General features: G+C 58.3%; 1 protein-coding gene and 1 long non-coding RNA gene across 2 annotated transcripts in view; both read left to right on the top strand.

Moving 5' to 3' along the window:
- MAPKAP1 (MAPK associated protein 1) overlaps window positions 1-2,442 on the top strand; it is a 221,129-nt gene extending 218,687 nt beyond the window's left edge. The window contains 1 exon segment of the mRNA XM_020289475.2: window positions 1,899-2,442. Within this exon segment, the coding sequence (XP_020145064.2) occupies window positions 1,899-2,024 (126 nt within the window). The 3' untranslated portion in view covers window positions 2,025-2,442.
- Window positions 2,443-18,301: 15,859 nt separating this feature from the next.
- Window positions 18,302-20,618, top strand: LOC142874384 (uncharacterized). The gene is made up of 3 exons (XR_012922202.1): window positions 18,302-18,941; window positions 19,089-19,508; window positions 20,347-20,618. It is a non-coding gene; the product is annotated as an uncharacterized LOC142874384 (long non-coding RNA).
- Window positions 20,619-20,680: the final 62 nt, after the last annotated feature.

Genomic DNA, 20,680 nt, shown 5'->3' with positions numbered 1-20,680 from the left:
AACACTAGGTTGGCTGAGTGTACAAACAATATAATCCAAAGGTTGCTTTTATTAAGAATGATAAAAACCTCTTATTTCTATACATTGTATTGTCCCAAATTGTCAGCCTGGCCCTGCAGTGCTCATGATTTATTGCTCTCAGCTGGTAACTTGGCGAGGCAGCGGGCCGAGCGTGTCGGGCCTTCTGTACTCTCACACCAGCCTTTAACGCCTGCTGCTGGCCACTATCAGAGCGGAGAGCTGGGAGGGACCGTGCCGGAGCCTCGGCCCCATCCCAGCCCCGTCCCCGTGCTGCCTCCTCCAGCAGCCCCCTGCCTCTTGCTCAGAGGCGGCAGAGGCAAGGACACTCGGCCCTTAGAGTAGAGTTGGCTGACTTCTCTAGCCGGAAACGTCCAGGTCTCTAGCCATAACTTTCAGATATTTGCAGGTGAAGAGAAATGACGTTTGTTCACAAGAATGCCTGGCTGGCGGGGGGAGGCGTGGTGTCTGAGGGGTGGGGGCTGGGGAGCTGGAAGGGTGTCGTCAAGGGCCTGACACCTACTAGCTTTGTGACCTTGACCAAACGACATTACCCTTCTGTGCTTTGATTATCTCACCTGTGCAATGGAGATGATAATGGCATCTGTCTGTTAAGATTGTCGTGAAGATCAAATGAGTTAATGCTCGAGAAGCACTCCGAGCAGTGCTGGCTGTTAGCATTTACCTTGCAGTGCCACTGTCCCCACTGCCCTGCCAGGAGCTCGTCCTCTGCATGGGGTGCAGGTCTGATCGCAGACCTGTCCCTGGCTCCGCCCTGCTTCACTAAGCCATGCCAAGCTTCTGCACTTCATGGACACCCCACTGCTGTGCCTTGACGTTTGCTGATCCTCTCCTGCCCCTTGTACACCCAGAAACTCCTATGTATCCCTCAAAACCCCAGCTCATTCATTCTCTGTGCAAGCTTTCCCTGCCCCACACCTCCCTGACAGTTCCTTTATGCTTCTGTACCTGTCGTGGCACGTGTCCTGCCATTGGATACTCACTAGGCAGTGAGCTCTTCAGGGCACGGACCAAGTCTGTCTCCTGAACTGAGGTCAGGGACCCTTTGTCCCCTGAACCAAGCATGGGGCTGGTCTTAGACATGGCGTTCACTCAGTGCTATAATAGCTGGTGAAATGCCCGTGTGCGTGCAGTGGTAGCTGTACGAGTGTGGCTCTGGAAAGATCCCAGGGGCTTGCCTGGAAGCAGCAGCCCGCAGAAGCCTGAGCAGGAGCCTGGGGGGCAGCCCAAGCTGTGCCCACTCTTCACACGGGACTTGCACGACCCCCTCACAGCTCCAAGCCTGACTTCTGGGTGCCCCAGGCTACTTTGGCCTCCTCTCTGAGCCTCTCTCTCCTTTTTGCCAAAGGCCCTGGTTGGTGGGGTGCTTGTGAGCACTGACGGAAATACCACAGCGGGAAGCTCCATGCCTGGCTGGTAGGAAGCTGAAGAGAGAGCCTTGTTTGATTGGTTTTGATGCCTGTGATGTTCCTATCTTCAGATGAGGAAAGTGAGGCCCAGAGAGGTCATGTGCATGCAGCCCAGGTTGCAAAGCAAGCTGGAAGCAGAACCAGGCAGCCAGTGCAAGCCATCTGGGGGGCAGCTTGTGCCAAGGAGGGAACGCAGATTCGGGAATCTGAAAAGACCGCCACTCACTGACTGAGAGGCTCATACCGGCCCCTCATCTCCTCCAAGCCTCTGTCTTCCCGTCATAAAGCAGAGTCTGTGGGCCCTGCCTGCCAGGTTGCTGTGGTGACTGGACTCCATCCTCAAGAGAGCACCTGGCCCAGGTTAGGGCCTTCCCTTCCTCCCCCTTCTTTGCCTTCGGCTGAGCAGTGACCAGCTGGCAAGTGACCGGGCTGTATCCTCTTGCTTTCTAGGTTAACTACATCCTGGAATCACGAGCAAGCACTGCCCGGGCTGAATATTTTGCTCAAAAACAAAGAAAACTGAATAGACGTACGAGCTTCAGCTTCCAGAAGGAAAAGAAATCCGGGCAACAATGACACTGACCTCCAGCCTCAACCTGCTGCCATAGCTCCGCGCCTGCCTGCCAGGGCCAGGTGCCCGAGAGTCCACCCTGTGTCCTGCCGTCCTTGGGGGGAGGCCAGCCCCTGGCTCATGGGCACAGAGCTGGTGGGCTCTTGGGGAAGATGCAAGGGGGCACCCTAGGAGGGAGCGCTGGGGACCTTGCCAGGGGACCGAAGCCTGCTTGGCAATGGCTTTGATCAGCAATGCCCGGGGCCACACACCCCCTAGAGGAGCCACGTGCTGCCCAGTCATCTTCACTGCCTGACGACCTGCCGAGGATGTACATAGCCATGCCCAGACATTTCCTTGCAACTTGATCAAATTTCGTAAAGCAAACAAAGAACAAAAATGTACATTTCTGTTTTTCCTTTTAATAAACAGGTGTACTCTTTATCATGGTTGGTATGATGGACCATTCTTTGGGGTGGAGGATTGATTATGTTATTCTCTTTAAAATCTGTTCCCATATTGAACAGGCAGATTGGAAAAGCTATGGTTCGATTTCTCAGAAGAAATGTTTAGGTCTTAGTCAATAGCTCTAACTACGCCATTTGTTTAAATGAATGCATTTGCTTTGAGGATAGCATCTTACTAAAAGTTGGGGATGGGGACTTAGTGTTGTATGTCCAAAGCTATGTCATCTTCCCCTTCCACGCATCCCAGCCCCTCTGACCAGAGCCGTGGAAGCCTCGGGCGCTGGGAGAAGGGGCGATGGCCGGCCCTCAGGTCCTGCGTGCTCCCAGCCAGGAGTGGTCTTTTCCGTTGCTTAAGTAGCAAGCATAGGTTTCAGCCGACAGTTCCACCTGCATGTGGATCTTCCTGGAATTGGAATAGTCTCTGCTTCGCTGCCTTCCAAGGGGCCTCATTCCCCTTTCTCTTCTTACAGCGCTTGCCCCTGTGCAGCAGGCGGAAGCGGCTGGTTCTCACTGTGTCAGGGAGAGGCGCAGGGAGACCTGTCCCCCATCCCCGGGTGGGAACCGCGAGGGGTCGGATGCCCCGACACCACTCCTCTGGCCACACCAGATGCCTCTGCAGTCCTCGACAGCCTCTGCAGTGTACCCAGCGGTGACAGCCTTTCATACTGTCCCCAGCCAGGGCCGAGGACCAGATGTTTCACTGAGGACCTGCATTTAAAACGTTTTTTAAATTGTTGTACAGGAAGAGATGTGTCTAAAACAGCATCTCAAAGTCGAGTGTATTTCTTTGCACACGGGGTCATTTTAATGAATTCCTCTTTCATTCTGATCTTTGTTCAGCCAACAGGAGCACCCTTTTCTAATGTCTTCCATTCCTACCCACCCTGGAAACAAAAAAAAAATATTATTTGTAGCTTGCTATCTGTATTTGAATTTTTAGCAATTTTATATTTAGATATCTTTGAAAAAATGTAAATGACTAATTTGGTCATTAAATCTTGTGACATATTCAATATTAAAATGATATTAAAATAAAAGTCATATAAAACCCTCTCTTGCATATTGCTTTTAATTCCTGGCATCTTGAGTAGGTGCTGCTGAAGACAATGGCTCTGCAGTGAGGCTTCGGGGTGTCGGCATTTGCTGGCAGTTGGACCCAGCATCCCCGAAGCGCGCCAGGGCCCCTGTGGTCCTGCTCAGGACAGAGTGGCCTGTTCGCTCTAGGGTGATGCTGGAGTCATCACCTCCTGCAGTCACAAAATCAGCACTGAGGCCATTCTCTCCGGTGAAATGTGACATGCTCAGTTCACACAGAACACACATGTCCAGGTTAAGGGGTCATTTAAAGGGGACAGGGCAGCACTGCCCAGGTCCAGCAAATATCAAGACTCTAAATTGGCGTTTTCCTCAGCTGCCATCCCAGCCCATCCCTGGGTTCTAGACCGGGAGGGAGCGCCTCGGCGTCTCGAACCTTCCCCGTGCCGGCCTGGGCAAAGCACGAGCTCCGCGCCTTCCCATTGACGTGACTGACGGGCCCCACTGCCGCCTTCTACCAACGCAGACCCCACCCCATGTGACACAGAGTCACAGTGTTGATGATTCACGACTCGGCTTCTGAACTCCACTGGGGACTTGACAAAGTGTGGGCAGCCTGACAGGCCTGGGCAGTGGGTCCCTGCAGCCCCAGCTGGCCACTGAGAATGGCCCCTGTCTTCCGAGGGCCACTGCGCACCAAGCAGGCCGCGTGTCAGCCACAGGCTCCCACAGACAGCCCTGGCAGGGCCCGTCCGTGTCTCCGTCCCGGAGGTGAGCACTCGGAGCTGGAAGGGTCACCACACTGGCCCCGGGCACACTGTGGGGCACTGGCAGACCCGGCAGCCCTGCTCCTAACCTGGGCTCTGCCCTCCACAGTTGGTGGCCACGTGGCTCTGAGCTGGTCACCGCCTCTTGGGTCCTCAGTTTCCTGATCTGAAAGTGAAGGTGCCGCCTTAGATGACCCCTGTAGACCCTTTTAGGGATGTCGTACGTGCCTCAGAATCACGGGGAGCCCAGCCTGCCTTCCAGTGGTTTCTGTTTGCCTAGCAGGAGCTTCTCTGCTTCTGAAGGGTTCTAGGAGCTGAGAAGGCTGCAAGTCACTTAGTCCAACCTCCTCCCCCGGGACAGTAAGTACATCCATCCGGGCACCCCGGAAATCACGGGTGTGACCATGTTACACACCCCACACCCTAACAGACAGCAGTCTCTATGCTTTCCTCGGGGCCTGCCTCCTGCCTCCTATTCAGCTGTCGCCTAATGTTACTATTTCACTAACCATTTATCAGTCTAATTATACAGATGAGGAAACTGAGGCAAGAGAAACAAAGTCCCTCACCCAGGGCCATGCAATCGGGAAGTGGCAGAGAAGGCCCCAGGTCTGCTCTCTGGCCTCCCAGCCCCCTCCCCTCCTCCAGCTGTCCCCCGGCCTTGCCGGCCCACATGGCACAGACAGGCCAACGGCCCTGCGCAGGCCCCGCTCAGAGGCCCTGCTGCTTGGAAAGCAGCCAAGGAGAGGGGAAGGGTTAACCTGTCACGTCGTGTTCTCACCAAACACCTCTGCCTAAATGCACGGTCCCACCAGGGCGGTGTTCTGGATAAAAGCCCTGGGAGTGATTTGTGAAGTCTCGAGGCCCGGTAATCTCGTCAGCGTAATGGGATTATATTTCAAATCGCCGCGGCCTGTTCATTACCCGTTTAAACTCCTCTGACAGAGGAAAACTTGCATGAGCGCGCGGCAGCCCTTGCCGCCGTCCCGCTCTCCTTCCTGATTAGACAAACAGATGCTGAGGTCTGGAATGAAAAAATAATGTGCCCATTTATTCATTTTTCTGACAAGTCACAATAGATTTTTAACTGCCAATGAGTGACCTCCCGGAGGTGCGGCGGCCGGGAGGTGCCCGCCAGGCAGCAAGTGGTCATTTCCGCCCGGCCGGCCGGCCTGCCTGGCCGGTCCCCTGGGATGCGGCCGCGGCCGAGCCCCTCCTCGCCAGCGGCACGTGCGGCGGGCGGGGCAGAGCTGCCCGCGGGGCCTGCAGGGATCCTGGCCCTGCCCCTGGCCTGTAGCTGCGTGCTCAGGATATCTTCTTTAATTGCTCTGAGCCTCAGTTTCCCCATCTGTAAAACAGAGAGAGTGAGCAGGCCCGTCTCTGTGGTGAGGGCTCAGTGGTGTGGCTTGTGCTCAGCTCCCACTTGGGTCCACTAGGGCGACCGTCCTATCAGCACCCCTGGCTGCGACCACCAAGTGCCAGGCCCTCCCCCCCCCACCTCTGGTGCAGTTGGGCTTGGCAGATGGGATAGTCACCCGCTGGCCACAGGGTCTCAGCCCAGGGCCTCTCGAGCTCCGCTCTGTGCCAGTGCCTGGAGCAGAGGTGGGCTGGGGGCGGACAGCTGGGTCAGGGACCCCTGGGCTCACGAAGACTCAGGAAGATTCCTGACCCCGGAGCCAGGCCAGGCAGCTGGCTGCTAACTAGCGGGGTCCCGGTAGGACCACAAAGGACAGTCTCCACTTCGTCTTACATTCTAGGCCCCTCACCCTCTCCCAGGACCCTTGAGCTCAGCCCTGAACATTCCCAAATCACCACGTGTTTGTTCACACAGTGCCCACCTCCCCACCCTGCTGTGCAAATCCGCAGAAGGAATGAAAACCCACCTCCATGCTGTGTGACCCAGGCTCATGGTTCAATCTCTCTGAGCCACTTGCTCTCCTGCACACTGAGGCAGAGTCCCTCCTTCCTCAGGGGTTGCCTGAGGAGTAAATAAGATAATGTGCTCAGGCCTGGCACGCAGTAGGGATCGGTGACAGCCACGGAGCTGTGTCTCCCGGTCCTGTACTCACTGGGGACACGCGGGCCAAGGCAGGACCTCAGGCTCCCGAGGACAGCCCCAGCCCCCAGGGAAGCCCGGGGGCCCAGGCGGGGCCTGCACCCTCCCTCCCGGGGCCCCACCAGCTGCCTCTCCCCTCCTCACCCCGCAGCCTTGCCGCATAGCCCCAGGCAGGGCTCACATCTTTATGCATCAACTCTGTGAATACAGAAGAAATACTGTGAGGCTAATTCTTTTTAAAATGATAAAATTTGTCTACATTATAGCATTCCAGCCCCCAGCTTCCTGAAAGCTAAAAATATTTTAATGTCATATTTCCATGTAAATTTTAGTTTAGAATTTAATACCCTTTTAACATACATTAAATTTTTAGCGTTCTTCAAGCCCTTGACTATTTTAAGGGCTTAGCTGATGTGCGTTGGAGAAAAGGGCTGGGGGAGGCTGTAAATTAGAAGAGAAAGTTCCAGAAGCCAGATCACCCCAAACCTCTGTGCCCACCTCATTTCGGAAGTTACTCCTCTGGCCAAACCCAGGAATCCTGGGGAAGTGTCAGACATCTTGGTTTCCCTACTAGAAAAGGTGGCTATGCTTGGTGGCTTCCCTGGGTGACCGGAGGATTCGTCACAGCAGCCGGGCTTGGGAGGCCCCAGGAGGGCCCAGGGGCTGGGACCACGGGCCCTGCATACAGATGGCCTGGGTTCAGATCCTAGCTCCGCCACACACCAGCGGGCGACAATGCCGTCGTGTTTATCAGCCAATTTCCTGGCCCCTAGATGGGACCAAGGTTAAGGTTCACGCACAGGTGATGCTTTGAGTGAACACGCGGGAAAGGGGGAGGTCGTCAGCGCCACGGAGGCGGCGACCTCCAGGGTGAGCCGGCCGGCCTTGCTAAGGGGGCCCGTGGTGACAGGTGAGCGCTAGGGCTGGCAGCGAGGCAGAGAGGGGGCCTGGCAGGACCGGGTTAACATGGGAGGTGTCAGAGGGGCCAGGGCCGCCGGACCCGCGGGCAGGATCTAAGCGGTGCTGTTAGTTGCCCCGCTGGACTTGGAGCCTGGGTTTGCCGTGCCCACTACACAGCCCAAATGCTCTCGACGGCGGAACTCGCCCGGTCTGAGCTTGTGGGCCGGAGAAGCCTCGCCGGGTACTGGCCCAGCATTTGTGTGACGGACTGCAGCCCTGCCAGCTCCTGACACCTCAGCCGCCCGGCGGGGCAGGGACCGCAGGGCGTCTGTGTGAAGCCCCTCGATCGGCCTGCGAGTCGCAGCCCCCCGCTGGCTCCCCGCAGCCCCCCTGGGGTCAGGAAAGGAGGATTTTGGCTCAGCGGGAGGCACTTGTGTGTCACTGCCTAGGAGGCTTGAGGGGCCCTGAGTGGCCCCCGAGACACGGAGACCCACCTTTCCTCTGTGGGTGACGTGCCTGTCACCCACAGCCGGAGCTCCCAGGGCCACCCTGCACCGCCTGGACCACCCTCCGCTGCACCGTCCGAGTCCCGGCCTTGCCTCTCCTGAGAAGGGCAGGGGGCGCGGGACAGTTCCAGGCTCCACAGTCTCAGGCGGCTTCTCCCAAATACCACGCACGCTGTCCCAGGCCGGGTCCCCACTGGCCTGGCAGGGGACACATGCCGTCCCTGGGAGTGTCCCTGTGGGGACGAGCAGCTGTGATGGGCAGCCCCTGCGCGCCTGCGGGCTCAGGGAAGGGCAGTTGCACAGGGAGGGCCGGGAGGACAGGCCTGGCCGGCAGTCCCTGCGCACCCGGCGGTGCTGGATGCCTTCTCCAAAGTCCCCGGCACCGGCTCTCGGCACCATCCGCTCCGACCAGACCCGCGGGCCGCCAGAGCTGGGCCCAGCGCAGAGGGGCTCTCGTGGGACCCAGACCTGCCTGTGACTCCAGTCCCCACACGGCCACCTGCCTGCGTCTGCGAGCGTGTGCAATGTGTGTATGTGCGCGTGTCTCTGCAAGTACATGCACGTGCCTGCGTGTGCGTGTCTGCGAGTGTGTGCACGTGCCTGTGTGTGTGTCTGCGAGTGTGTGCACGTGCCTGTGTGTGTGTCTGTGAGTGTGTGCAGGTGTCTGAGTGTATGCATCCACACATGCGTGTGTTTTGTGTCTGCCCGAGTGTGTGTGTCTATGTCATGAGTTTGAGTGCATGAGTATGTGTGCGCGTGTCTGTAAACTCAATGTGCGTGCACATGCATGTGTGTGCGTGTGCACGTGCGTGCACGTGTGAGTTTAACCCCCGCCGCCCCCCACACCCGCGCCTGGCGGGGCCGGGCTGAGGCGTCCGCTCTCCGAGGAGGCCATGGGTCCCTAAGCAGCCCCTCCCCCACAGCCCAACAGCTGCCACCACCCAGGCACACATTCCCCTGTCACATCTGATTTGCACAGTCGTGCCTGTGACAGGCCCACAGGAGCGTCCAGTCGGGGCTTTCTCAGGTCAAGGAGTTTTTTCCAGAGTCTCTGGTTCTTCAGAAGAGAAAAGAATGTGAACAGCCCTCTGTCCCCGTCCCCAGGCCAGCACCGCCACCAGGGGAGTCTTCCTCTGGGCCGCCCTGGGCTGGAGGGTCCCCCGAGGGCCTGTCATGACCCCACTTTACAGATGAGGACATCAAGGCTCGGAGGAGTCCTGCTGTTTTCCTGAGCCCACAGCTGCTCGGTGTGGAGCTAGGACCTGACTGGCCTCTCTGGCCGTCCTCCCGAGGCTTGCTTGTCACTGTCACTATCCACAGCCTCCCTACAGATGCCTGAGCTGGGCTGTCCCCACTGGCCTGACTGCAGGACCTCCTCCTCCAGGAAGCCGCCAAGCTGGCACGCCTACCTCAGCCCCTTGGGGCCCCTACCTGCTGCCAACTGAAGCTCCCAGTCTCCGGGCACCTGGGGCAGGGCCTGCCAGAGCTGGGTGGCTTTGACCCCTGACTTCATCACCTTAGTCAAGGCACCACAGGAACCCGCTGGCCCGACCGTCCAGGGCCAAGCCACACTCCCCTTCTCTGAGGGCTGGGTTGCCCGTCACCCCTCCTTCTCTCTTTCTTGTCACCCTGGTGGTGAGGATGCCCGTGGCCACCAGACTGAAGACCACCAGGCCTCCTGGGGCCTGCCCCTGACTGTCACTGCTCCACCCTGAGCACTGACTCCCAGCAGAGACAGCCCTGGCTGGGCCGAGGAGCCCGGGCTGCAGTGCAGGGCCGTGTCGTCTGCCACAGGAAGTCAGGAGCATTCCGGCGGGTGGCCGTCAGCCTCCTCCACTTGCCTTCCTGCCCCAGGGCTCTCTCCTAGGGTGACACCCCCAGGAAGCAGCCTACACAGACTGTCCACTCCCCGAGGGCAGGGACCTCCTTTGCCTCCTTTGCTCAGTCAGCACCCAGCATGTACTACGTGCTCAGTAAATATTTTCAAATGAATGGGAGGAACATTAAAGTGTACCTGGTCCAGAAAAGGCTTCCATGGCCACGTGGTTTGGGAAACGCTCTGCCCCACCCCGTCTGTGTGACACTAGGCCAGTCGCTTCACCTCTCTGTGCCTCAGTCTCCTCCTCTGTAAAACAGGCCAATAATCCCTCCTCTTCAGGGTCGTGAGAAGTAAATGAGGGAGTAGTTGGGAGAGAGATGTCTGAGGTGGAGCCAACTTTGTGTCTGTGTGTGTTCAGAGGGGGACAGAGAAACCTAGGAGATGGCGACCTAGAAGCAGAAGCCCTAGGCCGAAGATGAGGCGCTAGGGCCCAGCACCGTGGCCGGCATGTAACACGCGCTCAGTACACATTTGCAGAACAAATTGTTACCGCCTGCTGGTGCAGCCAACCAGCCTGGGACACAGACAGGGCCACAGAGCAGAGGGCTGGACCCAGGGTGCCCTTGGGCAGCCAGTAGGAAAGCAGGGACAGATGCAGCCTAGACCCACTCTCCAGCGCTGGAGCTCAGTGTGGGCACGCGAGCCTGGGTCCAGGCAGCCCAGGCAACGACCACATCAGTCAAGATGGCCACACCGTCCTTGGGAACGACTGCCACATTGCTAAGATGGCCGCCTCAGCAGCCAAGATGGCTGCCTCGTGGGCCCCAAGGCAGGGCCTGCTGGGTAGCAAGAGCCCCACTGCAACTGGATTCACAACAGAACAAATGAATTATTGAACCGTGTCAAGATGCCAAATAGGGTGACTCAAAACCCAGGGCAGCCCAAATGCTCCAAGGAATGAGAGGAAACCAGTCAGCGCATCCCTGTGCCCCTGAGAATGCTGGGTAATTGCTTTTTCTCCTTTGTCTTTTTGTTTGCTTTTAGCAGAACCACCAAGAAGCAGCCACAAAAATCAGTTAAAACTTCCAAAGTGCTTCTTTCTCCAGAAATCTTTTATAAAAGGTGAAAGATTTACAAGACCTGAAGAGCAAACCAAGCAGGATAATTGTTTTTGGAATGACCCCAATATTTTCACCCTGGCGACCCCGGCTGGGCATCTTGCCCCATATTTATGATTCCTGGTCCTCTGCGCGCTGCTGGGCGACCTTTCTGAGCCCCCTGTGCGAGCCCCCAGTCCCTTATCGGGCCTGTAACTCACCCTGACGTTATCTCTCGGGAGGGTTTTATGCACTTTAATTTAACTCCCCTCATCATTATTTCCCGGACTTCAAGGTTTTCTCTTTCGAGCTGCCCTTCCCGGGACAAGCATAATCTGTTTGCCATCAAGCCCAATAAATATGTTTGTGCGGGAGACGAGAATCGTTTGGGGAGAGTGGCTCGGGCCTGGGAAGCAGCCTCTGGCTCTTACCTGCTTCTGGGCTTCCAGGCTGGTCTTTGTGTCCTTGAACCTCTGTGGAGGTGGGAGCCACTGCCTTGCAGCTCAGGCCTGGTGGCCCGTGCAGCAAATGCAAATCCAGGGCTCCCATTAAATTAGAATTTCAGACACACAATGCATTTTTCTCAGCATAAGGATGTCCCATGCAATGTATGCTAAAAAATCACTCATTGTTTGTCTGAAATTTAAAATTAATTGGGTGTCTTGGATTTTCAGTGGCATCAGCTCCTAAGGGCTGCCCCACCCACCCCTCCAAATGCAGATTAATATGTTGGGGGCGTATCCACCTGCTAGGGCTGCCATAACAAAGCCCCAAAGACCAGGTGGCTTAAACAAAAGAAATTTATTTTCTCACAGTTCTGGAAGCTGGAAGTCCCACACGGAGGCGCTGGTTTCACCTGAGGCCTCTGTCCTTGGCTTGGGGGATGGCCATCTTCTCCCTGTGTCCTCACGTCATCTTCCCTGTGTGTGTCCGTGTCCTAATTTCCTCTTCTCAAGGACACCAGGCAGACTGGATTAGGGCCCACCCTAATGACCTCATTTTAACTTAATTACTTCCCTAAAAGCCCTATCTCTAAACACAGTCCCATTCTGAGGTAGTGGAGGTTGGAGCTTCAACATAAGAATTTGGGGGTGCCGGGGTGGATGCAATTCGGCCCATAACAGGGGGATTTAACCATCTCCCACCGGAAAGCTCCAGAGTCTGGGGCCCACGGCAGGGCAGCCCGTTCTGTCGGGACACCTTCGGTTTCTAGGGCTCGGGTCATCAGCTCAGAGAGGCCCACGATAAATCATCGCATAGGTCAGGTGCCACCCACGCTGTCTCCTGACTCGCCGCTGTGTGTAGCAACACCGAGGGGCCCCAGCAGCTCTGCAGGGCAGGTGTGATCAGCCGAGTGGTACAGAAGAGGCGTGAGGCACAGAGAGGCACGGTAGCAGCCCTAGGCCACACAGCCAACCAGGGGCAGTGCAGTGCCGGGTTTACCAGCAGTCTCAGGACTCTTCCTCCTCCACCCCCACCCCACTGGTTAAGCCTCAGTCCCCTCAGGACCCAGGTCAGCCAGCTGCACCTGTGCAGCCAACACGAACCCCTTTCGCAGGACACCACACGGCCTAACAGCCACGCGCGAGCCAAGGCAGGCGACAGGGTTCACAGCCGGACAGGCCGTGGCAGGAGCCTCCCGCAGGAAGAGGCCCGGGCCCTCCTGCCCTGCCATCCCGGAGGGTTTTCTGGGAGAGCAGGTCACAGTCGGACGCTCCAGAGGGAGACAGACCTGAGTTCAAATCCCTGCCTGGCGACTTCGTGGCCCCTGATCTCAGCACTTCCCATCGCCACCCTGGCCGTGTCCTCAGCTGCAAGGTGCCTGAGGCAGGACGAGACCGGACAAATTCACTAAGACGTGTCCCTCTGGAGTGTCCGAATGCTCCTCCACCCTGCGCCGTGCTCCTGTGCAAACACGGTGCTGACGGGCTCTGGGACTGCCCCGCGCCTTGGGGGCAGGTAGCACTCCTGGCCTGTGCCCCGGCCCTCTCAATCCATTAGAGCAAATCCCGGGGGCATTTTCTAGCCACCACCACCTCCCACCACGCCTGCCTCTAGGCAGAGGGGCCCCAGGAAAGACAGACGTCCCCCCAACCCGACCCCCAGCGGGGCGAGCCTGACAGGAGGCCCCGCTCGGTCACTAGGCAAAGCAGCGGCTCCACCCACGCCCAGCAGAGCCGCGGGAGGCCCCTGCGGGAGGGTGGGCGGAGCAGGGCAAGGAGCCGGGGAAGGGCTGAGCCCGATGGCGACTGGCCTGGCACGGCCCAGGGCACCCCTGGCCCCAACACGCTGTGCATCTCGCCCGGGCGGAGCCCCAGGCCCATCCAGGCTGGGAGGACGAGGGACGCACTGTCGCCCGTGCACCCCCTGCCGTCGCGCCAGTTTGCATCTGACAGAGGAGGACGGAGGCGGCCAGAGCCGCCTTAGGGCTGAGCCGCGTGGCCCTGGCGAGCTGCCTCTCCAGTCTCTGCTTCCTCCCACGTGACACAGGGACAGCGGTCTTCTCTCCTGAGGAAATTACCCTCGTAAAAATCGAGCCGTCAGTGACGATGATTAGACTCCCAAGCGCCCCGGTTTGCAGTGAGGGTAAAGCACCCACTCCCCACTCACCCCTGAGGCTCTGGAGACTCCACCACGAACGCAGGGATCGAGCCATTGGGCCGCATTGTGTTTTGGGACATTTCGTCTGTAGAATCTCTAGAAATGATCATTATTGGATTTCTAATGTAACATAACATGTGCCCAGGACCACGGCAAGATTCCTGTATATAGCATATTGTTATTGACTGTAGTTACCATGTCGGACAATAGATCTTTTTTATTCTTCTTTTTTTTTTATAGACAAGGTCTCACTCTGTTGCTCTAGCTCACTGCAGCCTCGAACTCCTGGGCTCGAGCAGTCCTCCCGCCTCAGCCTCCCACGTAGCTGTAACTATAGGCATGCAAGCACCACCATGGCCGGCTAATTGTTCTTATTTTGTATAGTTTTGTAGAAACGGGGTCTCGCTATGTTGCCCAGGCTGGTCTCTAACTCCTGGCCTCAAGCAACCCACCCGACTCAGCCTCCCAAAGTGCTGGGACTACAGGCATGAGCCACCTTGCCCGGCCCCTTTGCCCATTTTTTAAATCGGGTTATTTCCTTGCTACTGAGTTGTTGGAGTCCCTAATATATTTGGATATTAACCCTTTATCTGATGTATGATTTGCAAATATTTCCTCTCGCTGTGGGGGTTGTCTCTGCCGCTTGTTTCCTTTGCTGTGCGGAAGGCTTTAGTTCGATGCCATCCCATTTGTCCATTTTTGCTTCTGTTGCCTGTGCTTTTGGGATCACATCAAAAATATCTTCGCACAGACCATGTTTACGTGTTTCCTAAGAGCGTTGCCCCCCATCAAACTACCCCACTGTCCTGCCGTTTCCCCGCCGGGCTCTGAGCTCAGTTGGGGCAGGGACTGGGTCTGGCCAGCTCGGCCTCCTGCCCCCAGTGCTTGGAACACTGCCCGAAACAGGGCCCATTTTTTAAACATGCGTAACATTTGTTGAATGTGTGCAATCAGCACAGAATCACTCTCACTCACTGTGCTGAGTGCCAGCAGTAAAGAAGCACATTACACCCCTGACAAAAGGCGCCCATGGGGACCTCCCTGAATTCACACTCCAGAAGAAGCCAGGCTCGGGGGAGCACGAACCGTTCCACAAGGTGCAGGAACAGGCGAGACTGCTCCGTGGTGCCAGACGCCAGGGCCGCCGTCCCATCTGGGCAGTGGTCGCGCCTGTGACAGAATTCATTGAGCTCTGCACTTAAGAGCTGGACCTTACACGAGGACAGTTATACCCCCAAAATTCAAAAGTTAGGAGAAATAAAAATAATTGTTAAGTACATCTGAATCACACGAACCCACACATAGTATTAAAATGCACAAAGCCACAGCCACAGAAATGAAAGCGGGTAAAACCTGGTGAAATCTGAATCAGGCCGTTGACAGTATCGTACCAATGTCAACTTCCTGGCTTCCATATTGTGCCAGAGTCGTGCAAAATGTTACCTCGGGGGGAAGAGTACCCAGGATTTTCCATACTATTTTTGCAGGTTCCTGAAAGTTTATAATTACTTCAAAATAGAAAGGCTTTTTTTTTAACTTAAAAACTACAAATATATTTAAGAAATCAGAACCAAATCTTTATTTACATAACATTTATTAAACTCCAGTGAGAATACAAAACCCTCTACTGGACCAGGTGAACTATGAAAGATAAATATGATTATAAACTCACAGAACATATTCTGTGTGGGAAAGTTAATATATAAGAAGTTTGATAGTAGTATAAAGAGGTTCACTGAAAAGATAATAAGACAAAAACTAATAACTACTAGGTGAAGTGCTGACCCAGTTCCTTAGCGCCCGTGCAATTTCCCTCCTGACCCTGAGACCAGGGGAGTTCATGATCATTATCCAATCATGGGAGTCTTTGATGTGAAAATCTGTTTTGACTTATTTTTAGAATACTCGATCAGCTTCCAATATTTCTAAGTGTTATTAATTAATATCTTGGCTTCTGTACTTGATAATCCAAATGAAATGAAACCAAATGGAAAAAGGGATATGCCCGCATCAGAGCCAATGGTACGGGAGCAGGAACGTTAACCGGGAGGTGCAGGAAACCAAGGCAGCAGCCCGCGGGGCTGGGACTCCCAGAAGAGGGGACCCGCCTGTCCCCGATCCCCTTATTGCCAGAGTGCGGCAGAGAGAAGGCAGACAGTAAATGTGTGTTGAGCGAATGAATGAATGAAGTGAATGGATGAGGCCAACTCTGTCGGCCTCACTGGCTGATGAGCCTTTGGGGTTGGGTGCCCCAGGCCGGGCATCCAGAGGCAGGTGGAGTGCCACAGGGGCCTGGCTGCGCACTGGAGCCGGGCGGCCCATGCCTGTCCCTTCCCCGCACCCTGGCACCAAGAACCCGCCTCTCTGGGCGCAGCGCCTGCAGCAGGGGAGACGCCGGGGAGCGGGAGAGCAGGGCGAGCCCGGGAGCCGGGCCTGGGCGACCTGCTTGCTGTTTGGGGACGCGACAGCCTGGAAGGAAGACACGGTGCTTCTGCGAGGGTCTCCTGATCCGATAAAAGATTATCAACTAAATAAAACAAGACGTGACTGGGGCCACTGTGCCCTGTTGGATTGAAATCGTGTGAGCAAAGCGGTTTTCTCCAGGAGATTTATTTCCTGCTCGGGCTCCAGGCAGCAGCCCGGCCAGAGCCAACGGGCCGCTCCCCCCGTGGGGCGGGTGGGTGGGGGTTATTTAATCTTCCAATGAGCTGGAACAGGGAAGACGGCATGAATGGACATTAATTCTAAAACAAATTATTAAAGTGAGACCTGGGATTCCGGGAAAGCCATCTACCCCCTGCCTGTCTGCCACCTCCCCTCCCGAATGCCATAAAATCGCTCCTCTCCACTCGGAACCCCAGGCCAGACCACCGGGTCCCCCGCTGGGGCTGAGGAGAGCGGCCTAGGCCTGGCCACGCCCAGGGCCAGCGGAGTCGAGGGCCGAGCTGGACTGCCCTGCCCACGGGCCTAAGCCACCGCCTCCCTGGGCCTTGGCCCCTGACAATGGCCCCATGTTTCTTGCTTCCTTGTCACCTGTACTTGTGCTCAGGGATGGCCTGGGCTGCCTCTCCCATGTGGGTTCAACTCCCATCCGCCTCCACGACAAGGGCCTTGGCCCACCTTGCTGTCCTCCCTCACACCTCACCTAGCCCAGGCTCAGCCCCCCAAGCCATAGGGCACCCCACACTCGCCGCCAGGCCCCGGAGACACAGGGAAAGCCCAGACCCAGCGCCCCAGGGGCCAGCTGGGGGTGGGGGTGCGGGCAACTGCTGAGAAGAGGGCACACAGGCACAGGCTCGGTGCAGGGGTGGCTTCGGGGTGCCACCAAGAGAAGACCCCAGACCTAGGCACTGAGAATAAGGAAGAGGACACCAACTGGACCAGGACATTGGGAGTGGAGGAAACAGCATTTGCAAAGGTCTGAAGGTAGAGCACTTACTGGTGCATACGGAATCTACAATATTAATAATAATAGTTAAAATAATAGTAAAGATAGTTAGAATTTAAGTGCACTGTGCCAAGTACCCCATATACGCATGTTATCTTAAAATTAGATTAAAATTATCTTCCCAAGGACCCTGTGAGGGGGTGGGGATTGTCATTATTCCCATTTTCCAGATGAGGAGACTGAGGTTCAGAGAGGCCCAGGTGCCTAACACAGAGTCAGTATATGGGGAGGCCAGACTCCAGAGTCAGGGCTCCTTGCCCCACCCACTCTGCCTCCGCCTCTGGCCCAGGCTACAGGGGCCCCACAGGTCACATGCCCATCCCTGAACCAATTAGCACCCCAGGATGGAGACACCAATAGGCCTGGCGTGGGCCACGCCCCCTTCCCTGCTACTACTATAGAAGGGAAGAGGCCCTTCCCTACCCTGCGATGGTTACCTTGAGGCCTGTTTCGCATGGGGCTCAGAGAGGGCAAGCAACGCTCCCAGGTCACAGCGCACGTGTGTGTGTGTGTGTGTGTGTGTGTGTGTGTCCGTCCCTGTGGGACACAGTCCACATTTCACGGGTCTGTGTCTCTGGCCCCTGCCCCTCCCCCGCGAGCATCCCTCCCCCATGTACCGCACGGATGGCCCTGGCGGGGGTGGCCCTGCTCATCTGAGCCCCAGGCCGGCCCGGGTGGCGGCAGCTGCTGTGTATGAGTGGATCCGGAGCCCTCGGGCCGGGAAGGCCCCGCAGGCCCCGGGCTGGCCGGAGTGCAGGCAGCTCCCCACCTCCGGCCCTCCCGGTGAGCCCCTCTCCACCGGGCCTGCAGCCGGGCGCCCCGCGGGCTCAGGCGCCGCTTCCCAACTGGTGACAGCAGGTTCCGCGTCCAGGACAGGGAGGGAGCGAAGGCTTTCTCCAGGCCCAGCGGGGCTCAGGAGGCGCCACACCGACAAAGCCACCCGCGCACGCGGCTCCGCGCCTTCAAACGGGGACAGCGGCCGCGGCTGCGCCCTGTGGAGGGCGCCCGGGCCCGCGGGCGGGACATGGGGGCAGGGGACGCCCGCACGGCTCTGGCCACCGGCTGTCCCCGCGCCGCAGCGCCCAGCCTGGGTCTCGGCCCGCGGGGAGGCGGCGGGAACAAAGGCGCGGTCCCCAGCCCTCGCACGCGGTCCCCCACGGCACACGGCGGGGCGCGGCCCCGTCCCCGCCCGCGGCCACCTCCCGCCACCCGACGCGGGTGGACCGCAGCAGCTGCCGCACCGGCGCCGACTCCCGCGCGCCCGCGGCCACGCGGAGCCCGGAAGGCCCGAGGCGCGGGGCCGTTTCTGGAGCCTTCGCGGTCGAGGCCGTGCGGCGGGCGGTGCGCGGGAGGGGAGAGCGTCGCCGCCCCACGCCCGCCCGCGCGTCCCTTGGGGCCCTGGCCTAGGCCGGGGCGCGAACCCTGGCGCCCCAAACACACACGGGGTCCCCACGGACCCACGGGCCGATGGCGGCGGGCACACACCGCAGCGGCGCCGCCACCCTCGGCCCGCGCAAGGGAGCCCAACTGCAGCCTCGTGGCGCCACCTACGGTCCGGATGCCGCAGGACTGGCTCCCGGCCCGGGGCGCGCGGTGGGCTCGGCGTCCCTGTCGCTTCCTGCCCCCGGCTGCCCTGCCGGGAGGGCCGCTGCCCACCCCAATCCGGCGCCGCCCTGCGGCAGACTGCCTGCGCGTCCCCGTCCCCGTGGAGGGGGAGGCGGGCGTTCGCGCTGTCCCGGGGCCAGGGGGCACAGCCACCGCCACCCGAGGGACCTGGCTTGCCACCTCCTGGGCCCACCTGCAGGCCAGTGACCCTGCAGATGTCCTCCTCGCCCCACCCTCCTCACCCCTGCCTCCTTCTCCGGCCCAGCCCCCAGGCCTCCTCTGAGCACCCCCCTGCACCCCGTTTAACAGTACCCCGGCTTCTTAGGAAAATCACGCAGGAGAAAGACCCTTGGAGACCCAGCCTCACTCCCCACTGGGGACTGGAAACCGAGGCCCCGGCGGCGCGTGCCCTGGCCTGGGCTCTGGGGCCGCACTGAGATCCTTCAGCCACGGCCCGTCCCCTTCTAGGCCCAGCAGAGACACCGCGCCCAACGTTTGTGCAGATGACAACCGTCAGCACGCGGGAGCGCTTGCTCCGGGCCAGCCCTGCATGTCCCTCCTGTGACCCTCAGCCAGTCAGCCCTGCGGGCACAGCCTGTCACCCACAGTGCAGCGGGGCGCAGCAGGCTCTTGTAAACACTGGTGAGCACTTGTGTGTCTGAACATAGGAAAGGCACAGTAAAAACACGGTGTGACAATCCCATGGGACCCCTGTCTTACATGTGGAGCCCTGTTGACTGAAACACTGTTACGTGGGCGTGGCTGTGCTATTGCTCCCGCCTTCCACAGGTGAAGCCGAGGCGGGACGAGGCACCAGGCTTGCCCGGGCTCACACACGGCAGGAGCGGGGTGGCCGAGTGGAGAGACCAGCCCGGATTGGTGACTCTTCTGCTCTCTGCCAGGGCCTCCCAGCCCAGTCCACAGCCAACACCTGGGACCGGGCTGGGCTGGGCATCAGCAGTGGCACTGTGACGTGACCCACCCTGGCGTGGGGGGTGACCACCTACTCACACATGCATCACGTGAGTCACAATCACGTGGGCCACATGGTGTGAGGCTCCAGCCCGTCTGGCCCTCAGAGTCCTATAGTGTCAGGTGCCTCTAGGCTGACCCTCCCGTTTTACAGATGGGCAAACTGAGTCCACAGAGACACAGGGCCTTGCTCAGGGTCACACAGAGCAGCTATGGTCTAGGCTGCTCCATCCGCAGGTAAGACAGGAGTCCAGGTCCCAGGATCTTGGACCTATCTGAGCCTCCAGGGCTGCACTCCTCGTCCTGTAGGATCAACAATTCAGCTGGAGCTCCCACTCTGGGGGGGAGGGGGAAGTGGAAGGGACAGACACTGACACAGACAATGACAGACCCAGAAATCACAGCTCAGATGAAAGGCTTGGCTGGGGCTTGGGGAAGCCCAGAGGAGAGATTAGAGGTGGGAGAGGTCAGTTAGGAAAAGATTCCCAAGCAAGTGATATAAAGTGGGCTTTGAAGGATGAATAGGAGTTCGCCCGTTGAAAAATGCAGGAAGGGGGTGGTTCAAGGGAAGGCATGCAGCTTAGGGGAAGCTTGGCTAGTTCCATCTGTAAATTGATAGGAGTGTGGACCTGTGTACTAGACAGGCCTGGGTTCAAGTCCTGGCCTTGCTTCCAGCAGGTGACATAACCTTTTTGAGCCTTTCGTTTCCTCATCTGTAAAATGGGGCCACAGTGCTCCCCTCAGTCACGGGGCAATTGCAGGGTTAGCGTAGGATGGGACACACAGGAGCCCATCGGGGAACACTGAAGACTGTCGGTAGGGAGGGGGCAGTGTGGCTGGGGAGGTCACCAGAGGTCAGACCACGAGGACCTGGAATGACAAGTGAGGAGCTTGGCTTCATTATGGGGACAACGAGAGCCATGGAAGGGGCCGGAGCCATGCAGTGACTGGCTGCTTTGTGTTTAGAGGGAGCTGGGGCCTCCTTGAGAAGGACGGTGGCTGGGACCAGGAGCTCTAATGCCAGCCCTGTCCCTGCCCTGGTCCCCTCAGACCCACGGCCTTCTGTCACCCTCAGCCCTGTGAGGATGAGGAGCCACCCTGGCCTGCGGCCCTCTTCACAGCCCTGCCTCGGACAGCCCGGCCCACCACCCTCGCCCCAGAGGAGGGACCAGGGCCTCCTGCCACCAGGCCTCCGCTGTCCTCACGGCGGCTGCCTCCCCACCCCCGACACTCCGAGTCCCGTCACAGAGACAGGTCACAGAGACAGGACGGCGCACGGCCGGCATTTCTATTTCCTTCCTCACAGGCCGCTCCCACGAAACCAATTAAAGCACCGGCGGGGACGGGGCTTTGTCAGCAAATTATTTGCAGGCTCTGCGGCCGGGAATAAATCTCGGAAGGATGCAGCG

This window comes from Microcebus murinus, chromosome 12 (genome assembly GCF_040939455.1).
Source record: "Microcebus murinus isolate Inina chromosome 12, M.murinus_Inina_mat1.0, whole genome shotgun sequence".
NCBI lineage: Eukaryota > Metazoa > Chordata > Mammalia > Primates > Cheirogaleidae > Microcebus > Microcebus murinus.
Note: the sequence above shows the minus strand (reverse complement) of the source record. Positions and strands in the feature narration are given on the sequence as shown.